We start from the raw sequence: 13,294 nt of genomic DNA on the forward strand, positions 1-13,294 counted from the left end.
GGGGGGGGGACACACAGATTCACCGGGGACAGAATCTCCTTCTACACTAGATACCGATAATGTAGGCCAATAAGAAATATAAACAAATTGTTTGTTTCGTGTCGATTTGCAGCGTTCACGGTGCAATTGAACCACACTTTGCTGAGGTAAAATAATACAACACTGCTCCAATCCCGGAAATAAATGGGGGGGTGGGGGGTGGTGATGGATCGGGAACTGAAACAGATCTAGTACTTAAACCTTTATTCAACCTTTACTTCCTCCCCATTAGCTTTGCTCAAGGCAGTCACATTAGGCCAAATAAAAAAAATACCAGGTAATCGTCCCATCCCCATCCTTTTTTGAGGTCGCATCCCTATTTAAAATATTTGTTATTTTAATTTTTTTTTGTTTTTCGGTGTATTTCTCTCATTAAACTTACTAATCTTTTAAGAACTTGTAAACAAAGTAAGCGCTGACTTTAAACTGAAGAATTGGTGGCCAGTTTGAATTAAAATACTTAAGGTGGTTTTACCTTTGAAAGAAATAAAGAATAACAAACAAAAAGACCCTCATCCTCCTCTTTTTGGAATATATTTTCCATATCATTGGAAAAACCCGGACGATCAACTGGAGTTTTTCCTTATTCCATGGAGTTAGACTCCGAAAAAAACCGCCGCTGTTAACCAACTCATAAGCTGTGCGTATGGGGATTGTGTGGTATCACATCGCACGCGGAGAGTGGTACGATTGCGGATGACTTGCGCACTGTAGTCGTCTTACAGCGGGCGCTGAATGAACGGAGTGACAGTGTTTAAGATGTGATTGCACTACACACAGTGTATATACATGCGGGTCCCTGAATAATGCGACCGCCTTGAGCAAGGCTACCTCCACCTATAGACAAAACATTCTGGTGCATTGCTTGTGTGTGCGTGTGGTGAACTGTGCCGTCCCGTGTGGTCACCCGGTTTCATGGTTTCATAGCACTCACCAATTTTCTTTGTTTAGACCGTGCATCATGAGAGCCACACAACTCAAACTTCTTTACACGGATTTATGAAACTATAATGGGGTTTTTGGTTCTGGAGGTCAAACCCGTAAAAAAAAAGACCATGAGTGAAGTGACCATGAATTCATATCGCATACAAATTACAATGTACAAAAATCAGCTGTGACATACAATTTGACTCCTATACCTATATTGTTTATATGTGTGAGTTTCCATCGTTTTGGAAAATTTATTTCAAAAATTATTAATTTGTTGTTTTGTTTTAGCTATATAAATAATTAGGCCTGAGGCTGTGTGGCAAAGTTATATTTTTAAGTTTTCCGTAAGTAAAAATAAAAAACCTTGTAACGGTAACACAACCTAACCTATTCGTGTATTATTGTGTATACAAAACATCAGTGTGTAATAGCACGTGCGCGTGTTGACCACAAGTTGTCACTTGTCAGCGTCAAAATTCAGCAATCAATTAGAAAATCAACCTGCTAAAGCCCGCCAACGGATACCTATCAAGTTTCACCACTGACCAATGAATGTTCAGCATCAAGGGATGTTGACCAATGAGGATACGTAGATTATATGACGTGTCAGTAATATTTACATACAGCTGTGACCTGTGTGCCACATTGTTACCTTCTACACATCATACACACACTTGTACTTCCTTCTTTGTGATTCAGCGTGCACTAGTTCGTTCCGTTGAGCTTCTTCTTCTTTTCATTTTATCATCATTTCATCAATTTTTACCACAAAACACGTCGAAAAAATGGCCGACAGTGCACCACAGCTTGTTAGGGACAACACAATGACCGTCACAGCAAAGGTTAGTTGCGTTAAAAATCGGTTTTCGTAGTATAAGAAAAACAATTCCCAACGAAATAACGTTTGGACTGAATGTATGTATTTTCTCTTTGTTCCACATGACTTTGTGCTATTGAAAAAGTATGGCCGCAGCAGCGCAGCGTTGTTCAATGGTGTTAACCCATTTTGTACATTGAGTGCGACGTCGTGTGCAAAATAATGGAACTATACAAAGTAAGTGTCAGGTTAAGTGCAGAAACGCTGTGGCTGTTTGGCACTTTTTGACGGGGGTTGGAAATGTTTAGTTGATCCTGCCTGTTTGTTCGGTCTTATCTTTAGTTAGCCGTAAGATTTGTTCACAGAGAAACTACCATAGCTCCGCTGCTGCTTGAGCGTAGTACCATGGTAGTATGGTAGTACATATCACTGTACGGTAACGGTTGAAATCAAGTTGATGTGATCGTGATCATATCCATTATGAAAACCTTTTCCTTTGTGGTCGACTACACAACATTACTATACATTATGATTAACATTTAGCTGCCTGCATCGTACTGGAATACACATCTTCAATTTAATATTATGTCAAACAGTCATAGTGTATAACAACAAAGTACGTGGTCAACCTCATGATGGGAGTTTTGTCCTTAATGTTTGGCTGAACTGATACTGATATGACATGGTTTGGCTGCTGCCACTGTCACTGTGAATTAATTAATAAAAGGGCTGTGTTTCAGGCAAACTTGGCTATCCAGCCTCCTTTATATCATCAATATACTTACTTTGATTGTTGATGTGATAAGTCAATACATTCAGTACCAACTCAAGAGGATTCAAACAAGAAAATTAAAGTCCAACATTGATGAAGGAGGTGAATGTCACAAGAAACCTCGTGGAGGTCAGACACTGCAAATTGTTTTCTGTTTTTAGTCATAGTCACCCACATTCATTATTTCCTTGGGGACTTACTGAAGTGTGAATGTGTAGCCCTGACCCTGAGGTCAATGCCAGCTGATATGACAGCTGAACCTTGGGTGATTCTGCAAACCTTTAACTAATCAGGAATGCAACTTCAGCGGTTCATCTGATTTTAAGAAATCCTGGATAAATCAAGTATTGTTAATTCTTGGTAATTGACTTTCATGGGTTTTTATTTTGTTTTGTTTTTCTTGAAGAAATATTTTTGTATTTACAACCATCTTTGTCTTACACCTTGATGTTATTTATCACAGTAAACTTTTTGAGAAAGAAAAGTGTTGCAATTTGTTAAAGGCAGTGGACTGACTATTGGTAGTTACTCAAAATAATTGTTAGCATAAAAACTTACTTGGTAACAAGCAATGGTGAGCTGTTGATAGTATAAAACATTTTGAAAAACAACTCCCTCTGAAGTAACGTAGTTTTCGAGACAGAAGCATTCCACGGATTTGATTTCGAGACCTCAGAATTTGATTTTGAGGTCCCAAAATCAAGCACCTGAAAGCACACAACTTTGTGTGACAAGGGTTATTTTATGCATGTTGAGATACACCAAGTGAGAAGACTGGTCTTTGACAATTACCAATAGTGTCCAGTGTGCCTGATCTTGACGGTGTATAGTGAGCTGTGTTTATGTGGTGGAGTATTACAATGACTCAGAATGGTATTGAAGCTGAAGATGATTAAGGAAGCCTGCCTAATCTGGATTGCTGGTCATATCAATCAAGCTGGCAACTCAACTACATCCTAGGAAATTAGTTCAAGAGTCAACGTTATTTTTTTGTAGAGTATTTTGCTTATCATTTCCCAAATCATCAGCTTCTCTAATGAGACGTTATCAGCAGCAATAAACTGGTTTATTGCTCCATGTTATCAGTTAGCTCAGTGCAGTGAAACTCCCTGCCCAAAGATTACACATGAAGCTAAAAATTCAATAATGCTATAAAAAAACATTAGTTTTTTTTACTCGGAAGTTAGTATAGTGTGCAAACGTTCAAAGACAAGATACCAAAACTGTTAGTAAGTTAACAAATCACACCTACCGGTACATAATAATTCCATACAGACATTTCATTATATGATTGTTTTCCATTTGTTAGCTGTCACACAAGGGATACTATCCCCAAGAAAGTACTTTATATATAAGGTACTGGTGCACCAAGGATATTATTAGGGCTGATGGTGTAAACTACTACAAACTTATCTTCCGGGAATAGTGTAAACCCAGAAGAAAAATTTGTAGCGATTTAATATGTGTTAGTGCCGTTAGTGGTAATAAGTGGTAATGTCGTTAGCTTGGCACCCTCCCACCTCCTTTAACTGCCTAAAAACACTAATCATTGGGGATTTATAATTTGTTTCTGTCTTTTTATTGAAATATATTGGGGTGGGGAATGGTAGCTGAAGGAGTGCTCAGCATTATTTAAAGAGGAGTGAAGATTGAGAGTTAGGACAATTGTTGAGTGACGACTGAGTGCAACCTTGACAATGCCATTATACTTACAATAGTTTTTTTCACTTCGGGTTTCAACCCAAAAGAGCTGTCTTACTTTTACTATAATTTAATGCAACTATCATTTAGGCCTACACTGTGAGTTGCTCACCGTGACAATTATTCACTGTGATAATAATTATTCACTGTGAATTTTTCACTTTTTCTATTGTTCACTGTGACACTTTTTACTATTCACTTTGAATATTTTTCACTGAACGTTTCTATTATTCACTGTGACTATTTTTCACTGCACGTTCCTATTATTCACTGTTTCTGCTATTGCATTTGTTTATGCAGGAGGGTGTTGAGTTCTTGAAGTCCCAAGGAGCTGACCACCTTGTTCCAGAAGACCCTGACAAGCCTCAGGTCCAGAGAGACAGTACAATTCAAGCAACAGTCAAGGTAGTCAACAATAAACAAATCTATTTGGATAGCTTGTCATACTCTATAGTTACCTGTAAAACAATGACTGCCTTGCACTGGATACGCAATGGCAGTGTTCCATTATTGTTATTCAACTCACTGTACATGAGTGTGAAACATTTCATTCATAAATACCTCAGACAGTTTTCCTATTCCTATTGGTGTAGAGCGCGTCACGTGGGGGTGTTTAAACAGTTGAAAATGACCAGCTGGAGCTGTTTATAAATTCTACAGAGTTTCATACTTTATTACACCTTTTAACCCAAAAAGCTAATGGGAATAAAAGAGTAGTGACTCGTTCTTGAACTGCTGTTTAAAACCTTGCAGGTTCGTGGCCGTGTTATAAAGGCGCCGCCCTCCTCATCGCTACCCCTTTTAGTCCGTCATTTATAAACATTTAAATTTGTCTGGTGCTTTTTATTTATTTAGAGAATTGGCATATATAATGAAGACTAAAAGTTGATTTTTCTATCCTCAGGACAGTGAAGCAATCCTGAAGGATGCAAATATTGATCAGGATATCAGGACAAGAGGAGAACAGCAACGTCTTCAAGATATAACTGAAGAAAGTAAAGATGATGAACCACCCAGGGTGCCACGTGACCTCACCATCAAGGAAACAACAAAGGTGAACTTATTACCATTTTTGTATCATGATAAAAACTCATTCAAAAGTTGAAAATGAATCGGTGGTTCATCTTTTAAAATGCAATTTTTTAAAGGCAGTGGACACTATTGGTAATTACTCAAAAACATTATCCGCATAAAACCTTACTTGGTTACGAGTAATGGGGAGAGGTTGATAGAATAAAACATTGTGAGAAACGGCTCCCTCTGAAGTGACATAGTTTTCGAGAAAGGAGTAACTCTCCAAGAATTTGATTTCGAGACCTTAGAATTAAATTTTGAGGTCTCAAAATCAAGCATCTGAAAGCACACAACTTCATGTGACAAGGGTGTTTTTTCTTTCATTATTATCTCGCAACTTCGACGACCAATTGAGCTCAAATTTTGCCTGCGTGCATGTACAACCCCGGGACAACTGTTTGAACATCAAACTTCTCACAGATGTTATTTTATGAGGTTGCTAATTTGTGATGGAATCAGTTGAACTGAAAGATTATTTTTTCATTGAAGTGCTACTGCTTCTGTTTTGTTTTGTTTTGTTATTCAATATTGACCAAAAGGTTTGTATGCAGTCACTTAACTCTTGTTAGTACAAAGTCCACTGAACCGACCCATTTCCCTAAAATCTTAACAAAGCTAACACAGGTAGTGCACACACTGCACAGTTTATTCATTACATGGACTCAGTTACATGGACACACTTGCTGCAATGAACAGTGCATTGCTGTCTGTTTGTCTAATTGTCTATTAATACAAATAATAACAATTATGGCACGTTTCACAATAACCTCTCAATGCGCTTTACTTTAGTGCCCTGGTGATCGGGCCAATAACATCCCTCTATTGTTTCTAAGCTCCCTTGGGCGAGTATATTACCTGTGGTAATACACTTAATGCAGTAAGATTAAGAACATAAAGTTAAAGGGTGTATGTACTTTTTGTAGGACAAAAAACACAGATTTACACTAAACTTACACAGTTTGAAGATAATGATAGTATAAAGTTTCCCTGAAAATATTACGTGCTGAGGTGCTGTAGTTTTTGGGAAATGAGTAAAACAATGTCTCATGAGACGAAAATTATAAGCATTTACAAACGTATTTTTATGACATTTTTTTACCCAGTTCTCAAAAACTACAGCACCTTAGTACGTAATATTTGAAGGGAAGCCTTCCCCTATCATTATCTTCAAACCCTGGAAGTTTAATGTAAATCTATGGACATTTTGAAAAAGTTCCCAAATCCTTTAAGCAACAAGTATTGTTTATTCCACTTAAAGGAAGCTCAGGGTTTTCTTGGGGATACTCCAATTGGTGAAACTCGCTCCCAGACACAACAGATGGTGAAGACAACAGAGGAGGAAGAAGATGATGAAGAAGAAGAGGAGGATGAGGATGATGATGGAGTTGAAGATGACCTGGTAGATGAGGTCGGCAATGGAGATGAAGAAGATGATGATGTGCCAAACTTAAAGAGAACTCATACCATGGCTGAGACACTTGAGGTAAGCTCTCTTCTCATCTAGGTCACTTTTCAACATTGTTTTGAATCTTCAGTTTTAAACTTACATGTATTCCAACATTGGAACTTGTACAGTCTATTACAGATTATACATTATATACAAATAGTAAAATGTCTTAAGATCAACATACTACCTTGTTGAGAGGGCAAGGCTATTATCCTAATTGGCATTTTAATTGGACAACCTTAAAGTATGTAGAAAACTTTTGAAAGGACACCAAGGCCAACAGACCTGTGTTACCATGGTTGCAGTTATTATTGACTAAGATATCATGTCTTTACCGACCTGATTCATTGTCAGTCTGTTACGTGTTCTTTGTTCTATTTTGTTGTTTACAAAAAGCATGAGACAATGTTTTGATAGTAAACAATTGTTATTGATTGATATCTTTGTAGGAAGGAGAGGACTTTTTGAAGAGACAGAAGACCAATGGAGACGTAGTGGAGAAGGAAACCACAGGTGATGCTTAATCTAGAAACTCATCTTAGTGACAAATCAAGATGAATCTGTAGAAAGACATATTTTGTTGGTATTTGGAATTCCTGTTTGTTGTTTGTAGATGTAATCTATAGGTTATAAATTAAAAAAGCTTCTAGAATTTTTTAGCATTTGTTGACTTACTGCATATTTTCTGCTCTTGCGCTCAACATAGATTCACTACATGTTACTGTGTTTCAGTTATTGTGGCTTGTGTTATCCAAAGAAACTATTAATGTTTTAGTTTAATAAAATAAAAAACAGTTTTCATGTTTATCATGCACACCTTATAGACAATATACTCAAGACAATATTTTTTCTATACAAAGAAATTGCTTTTGATAAATAAAAAAACTGAACCTGAAAAACAAATGTTTTCAGAATTTGAAGCAAAAGAGTTGGTTCAATTGGAAAGTGCATATTAAACGTTACAATGTATGCAAACTGGACAAGTTACCATATTGTACAGGAAGCAGTGATGTTTATAATATATCTGTGGTCCTATTTCAACCACATTTTTCCAAATGCCATTTTTTTTACTGTTAATACGCTGATTATAGTACAGAGTTCATGATTTGTTGAAGTGCATGAAATATAAGCTCAGTAATATTTGTGCAAGGTTGGACCGGTGGACTCGTTTGGAACTCCTGTACAGTGACATTTCAATACCTTTACACTCACCCACTTATACATTGACAGTAATCACTGGGCCTCATTGTGTTCAATCAGATAAGTTATGCCTTGAAAAATAACCACTGACCCTTTGTCCTACATTTACACATAATTCCCTTTATTTGATATATGGCATCTTTTTGAAATACTATATAATTTGAAATTAATCATGTGATAAGGTCAATTGTTTTTACATTTTATAATATCTATATTTGTATAATTTGTAAACAAACATTTTTAGTAATTATTTCAAAATTTCCCCCTCTAAGTTATAAATCCCTTTTATGTGTATATAAAAAGTAAAATCACTTTTTCATAAAAAAGAAAAGTGGTGACGTAAATGCTGCTGCCTTATTGAGAATGAACCTGATTAGATTGAAGTTATGTGAGTATGTAGTTTGAGAATTGTTAATAACTCTCCAACTGGAATACAAAATGGTATTTGTATTGAAATGAATTTGTGCTGGACGCAATTAATGGTGAAGCAGATATGATAGTGTGATAGTTTGTTTGGAATGATTGTTGGAAGATGAAATGCAGCATTAGTGGTGTGTCAGTAAATGAAGATTAACCAAGTATTATCAACAATATAAAACTTTCATCCCATTCAGTAGATCCAAGTGAAAAACTCTGTATTTATCCACTTTGTAAGGATGAATGTGTGGATCAAATGTCATTGTTGAATGCATGATATGGAATCATAACAGTTTTTAAGTGTGATGCAACATCCAGAATTTCATGTATTGTTAAATATTAATGTTTTTAAGATTGAGACACTTCAATTTGACAATTAATGCAAGTAAATTTTCCAGTTAACTATGGATTTGTTCACTGGCTTATATTATTTACACACATCTCATTCAAAGTATACTTAACTGCTCTGAAGAAGCTTTCAATTGAAAATGTTTTCCTATTCTGGCCGTAATTTTTTTTTGTAACTTAACAGTGCACGTACTGCACATGTTCCTATAATCGACACAGGGTAAAAGGCCAGTGGTTACACCCAGTGCGAATATGTAAGATTTAAATGTTGATCAGTTTACCAGGTAACTCAATTACATCTAAGTCCATAGTTGAACAAATCACTGCTTCGCTTCTCCTAATTAAACAAAATTACACTATGTTACATTTCTTCTGTATAAAAGAGCTCATATTTTAACTGTTAAAAAAGCAAGTCCATCAACGAAATGTGAATAAGTAGGAACTTGTAACTCTTTTAGGTGCTATATACTGTTTTGTAGTTTATGAAAGTCGCTTCAAATTAATGGTACATTCATGTTGTAACTTGTTTTAAAGTTGTTCAGTTGGCAGCGTTCTTTATCATGAGTAATATATTTATGTACAAATATTCAAAATCAGTTGTTTTAATGAACCATTTATTTCAAGCAAATTCTCAAACAATTTATACATGTATTATGAAATAAACATCGGGTAATATTTATACTTTAAACAACTTTCACATTTTTTTAAAGATCAAGGCTTTTAAAGAAATATGTGCTGAAATGTGTTGAACTACAGGTTATTTGAAATCCATTTGTAATTGTTTAATAATATTAAGAAACAGTTGAAATTAAAGTGTTGATGCTTTTCTTACCCTTGAAGAATTTGATCTCTTTATGGTATATTGAAGGTCTTGGGGTTATAGGGCAAATTGGAAATGTTTAGTTTTCAGAATTAAGTTTAACCGAAAGTTCAGCAGTGAAATGTAACTGTTCCACAATCACCCTATCAGTCACATGTCCCGACTCTTTGGTAGCAAAAACAGATTTTCGAAAAGGTATCCTCATGGAGAATGGGTTATTATAGTCCGAATTGTACTTGCATTTAGTTTGTACACCAACAACCACGGACAATGCATAGAATAAAAATAAGTCAATGTTTGCATAAATATGGCTGTAAACAAAAAATCTTTGTCATTGCCCTTTTGGCTCAAAAATTGGGAGGGTCGGTGAGTCGCTTCTTTAATTTTTGTTCAAAGATAAATGGTGCGTTTTCAATAATTGTTTCGGTCATCGGCCAGTGAGGATGAGCAATGAGCAAGCACCTCAACCGAGACAGGTATTGTGGTAGACCGCCAAAAACGCACCAATGATAATAAACGCCCTCTATTGACAACATAATACAATGCGAAGTCATGTTATTCGCGAAGTCATGGCTGCTGTATATATTGAGGACACATTGTTTTGATCGACCATCGGGGGATCGGGAGCCTTGATTACTCAAAATGAAACTGTATCAGTTTTTAATCCCTATAGTGTCGTTGTTGGTCACTTGGATTTCCGACTTTGGGGGACGGTTTGAAAAGGGCACTAAAAAAGGTTTGTTTTGTATTATGCCCACGGAGGAAGAATGGCTAAGGTCGGGATCATGACAATAGTTGTTTTCAGCTCAACACTTTCTTTAATCATTTAAAATAGCTCTTTACAGTATTGAAATCTAAATTTTCGGGTCAAATCTGCAAAAAAAATATTAATTTGTTTAGATAACCATTTGCAGGAACAAATAGGCCAATAGTTCGCTAAATTGAAAAACAAATTTCCGAACCATGAAAATCGCAGAAGGCTGTTCATTTAAAGGCCTGTACACGTTTGGTATGATTGTCAAACATCAGTCTTCTCACTTGGTGTATCCCATCATCAGCATAAAATAACAAGCCTGTGAAAGTTTGGGGATTAACTGGTCATCGAAGTTGCGAGAAAATGATAAAAGAAAAAATACCCTTGGTAGACGAATTTGTGTGCTTTCAGATAGGAATAAATTACTATTTTAGTTAGAAATTACCTCTTTCTCAAAAACTACGTTACTTCAGAGGGAGCCGTTTCTCACAATGTTTTATACTATCAACAGCTCTGCAATGCTCGTTACCAAGTCAGTTTTTAAAATAATATTTGTTTTGAGTAATTACCAAACGTGTGTTCCTTCTCTTTTATAAGCTATTGGTGAAGTCGCTCGTGTTGGTTGCGAAGTGAAGAAATAAGATCAAGGAGTCGACGTTTGGCAAAACAACATATTATATAAAGAGCCAACAACTGATGGTGATTAAATTCAATTTTTTTTATAAATAAAAACTACACGGAATACAGTGCCAATGCAAGATCATATCATAGAGCAAGGACCAGATATCAAGCTAACTCGGGCACAACTGACAACGACTTTCCATCCAATATTGCTGTAGGACGCCCTCTAACAGAATAACTTTTTATTTTATTTTAAACAAAATAATTTATTTTGTACAACTTTGGAACACAGCAAACGGAAAGAAAAAAATAGTTAACACAAGTAAATATAGTTTCAATAAAGCAGAAGAAACAAAGATGGGTTGAATGATAAATCCTTGAAAAGATTGAAAAAGTGATTACTAATAAAAGTATTACTTTGGCATAAAGGTTCTGCAGAGTGTACTGGGCCCAATGTCATGGCTCTGCTTACTACCGAATTCTGCGCTTACGATCACGATTCCCCGCTTACGTGCAAGCGCCGAATTTCTGCGCAAGCCTTGTAAGCGTATAATGCCTATGTAACGTACGCACGCACAGAAGCCAAAATTCGCCGCTAACCCGTGAAATATGCTTGCCGTAAGCACAGAATTTCCTGCTTCCGTAAGTGCCGATTCTGTGCTTACGGTAAGCAGAGCCATGAAATTGGGTCCTGATGGTTTGTACATTCAGTTAAATTGAGAATTACAGACATAATTCAAATTTTCAAACAAACTTTAAAATATTGTAATGCCACAGAAATAGGTGTGTTTAAAAGTCAACCAAAACTAGATAATGAAATGAAGTGAAACCTTAAAGGCAGTGGACACTATAGTCGTTTGATATAATTACAACTCACTTGTTAACGATCACTGGAGAGCTGTTGATAGTATAATATATTGTGAGAAACATCTCCCTCTGAAAAATATAGTAAAGTTTTCCATTAAAATATTTGAATATGATTTCGACAGGTCTCGAAATCAAGCATCGGAAAGCATACAACTTCGTGTGACAAGGGTGTTTTTCTTCCATTTTATCTCGCAACTTTGACGACATTCGTGAAAATGATACGCTTATCACAGAGGGCGTTTCGACCGAATTCGTGCATGACGGGATTTCGCTCTTCGTTAGGTTCGTTTCAATCATCGTATTTTAATTTAGAAATTCAATTACAAAGCTAGGACAATTTTGTGAATTTTTTTTTCCGGTGAACTTCTCAGAATTACCACGTATTTACAATTGATGAAACTGAACGGCATTCTATCACGATATTGAATGATCTGTACGTCCATGATGAATTAGAATGATCTTATTTGACGAGTGAATGCTAAACTGTTGAAATTAAATAACCCCTCTCTAGACTTGAATGATGGTGCAATGTAGAATTTTGTTTTCAAACGAAATTGAATGAGCAATTTATAAATTTATAAACGAGTTGATATTTTCTGGGGAAAAACAGGTTGATGTACTAAATTTAGGTTACAATAATTATAACAAGTTTAAGGTTTTCTCCCGCTGGTGAATAGTCTTAGTTAGAACTTTATGCTAAGAGGGTTTGCAAAGTTTATTTAATTACATACTTTTTAAATTTAAAGGAAAGCATGTATACAAAGTTGGACAGCATGTCACAATTGTTCATATTCTTATTTATTTATTGATACAACCCTCATGGCTATTATACGAAGTTCATCCAATTTTTTCGGTGACATATTTACTTTAAAACGACGTCAATTATAATGAGAAATCTGTATTTGGAAATTTTAAAACCTACATACCCATCCAGTTGATTTCGGTTCATTTCCAACAATAAGTACAGTGTAAAAAAACTGCATGGTTTTTCACCCCCCCCCCCCCCCCCCCACCGACGACTCACACATCGGATTGAGCCCAAAAGGTTCATATAGGTCATGTAAATGGTTGATTACACACAACATGAAAAGCCTTTATGAGATAATATTATGGTGGACACAATGCTTGGTAACGTTGTCTGTACACTCTCTTACTAAACATTGCACTCCCTATGTAGTCCATCATATCTTAAAAAGGCTAATACTATCTGCTCTACCAATAAATAGCAGCCTTCAATGAAACTGCCCTACCAGCTATATCAGAGGGATGTGGTTACCTGTGGGCTCACATCTCCTCTAATTCATCCCTCAGTTTGTACGCACCCTAAGTTATCGTCTATTGTTAGCAGTCTTTTCGCCACCTTTACTTCACCTTATTTCTTTTCACTTTGCCTGGACGTCACATCTGCACCATCCTATAGTAAAGTTATATGGGAATAAGATTTCACTATTGAAGATTGAAGATGTACAATATTAGTCCACAAAGAA

The 13,294-nt window shown here is 36.0% G+C and overlaps 1 protein-coding gene across 1 annotated transcript; it reads left to right on the plus strand.

Moving 5' to 3' along the window:
- Positions 1-1,636: 1,636 nt before the first annotated feature.
- Positions 1,637-9,572, plus strand: LOC139950782 (uncharacterized). Its single transcript, XM_071949591.1, has 5 exons — positions 1,637-1,811; positions 4,560-4,664; positions 5,164-5,313; positions 6,592-6,816; positions 7,230-9,572. The coding sequence occupies exons 1-5, from the start codon at positions 1,755-1,757 to the stop codon at positions 7,302-7,304; spliced, it is 612 nt and encodes a 203-aa protein (XP_071805692.1). The 5' UTR covers positions 1,637-1,754; the 3' UTR covers positions 7,305-9,572.
- Positions 9,573-13,294: the final 3,722 nt, after the last annotated feature.

This window comes from Asterias amurensis, chromosome 18 (genome assembly GCF_032118995.1).
Source record: "Asterias amurensis chromosome 18, ASM3211899v1".
Taxonomy (NCBI): domain Eukaryota; kingdom Metazoa; phylum Echinodermata; class Asteroidea; order Forcipulatida; family Asteriidae; genus Asterias; species Asterias amurensis.

What these genes read in the sequence shown, in the direction of transcription:
- LOC139950782 (XM_071949591.1), top strand. Translation starts at nt 1,755, where the DNA reads ATGGCCGACAGTGCACCACAGCTTGTTAGGGACAACACAATGACCGTC. An exon ending in CAATGACCGTCACAGCAAAG is followed by an intron (nt 1,812 to 4,559) that starts GTTAGTTGCGTT and finishes TTGTTTATGCAG; the next exon opens with GAGGGTGTTGAGTTCTTGAA. An exon ending in CAATTCAAGCAACAGTCAAG is followed by an intron (nt 4,665 to 5,163) that starts GTAGTCAACAAT and finishes TTCTATCCTCAG; the next exon opens with GACAGTGAAGCAATCCTGAA.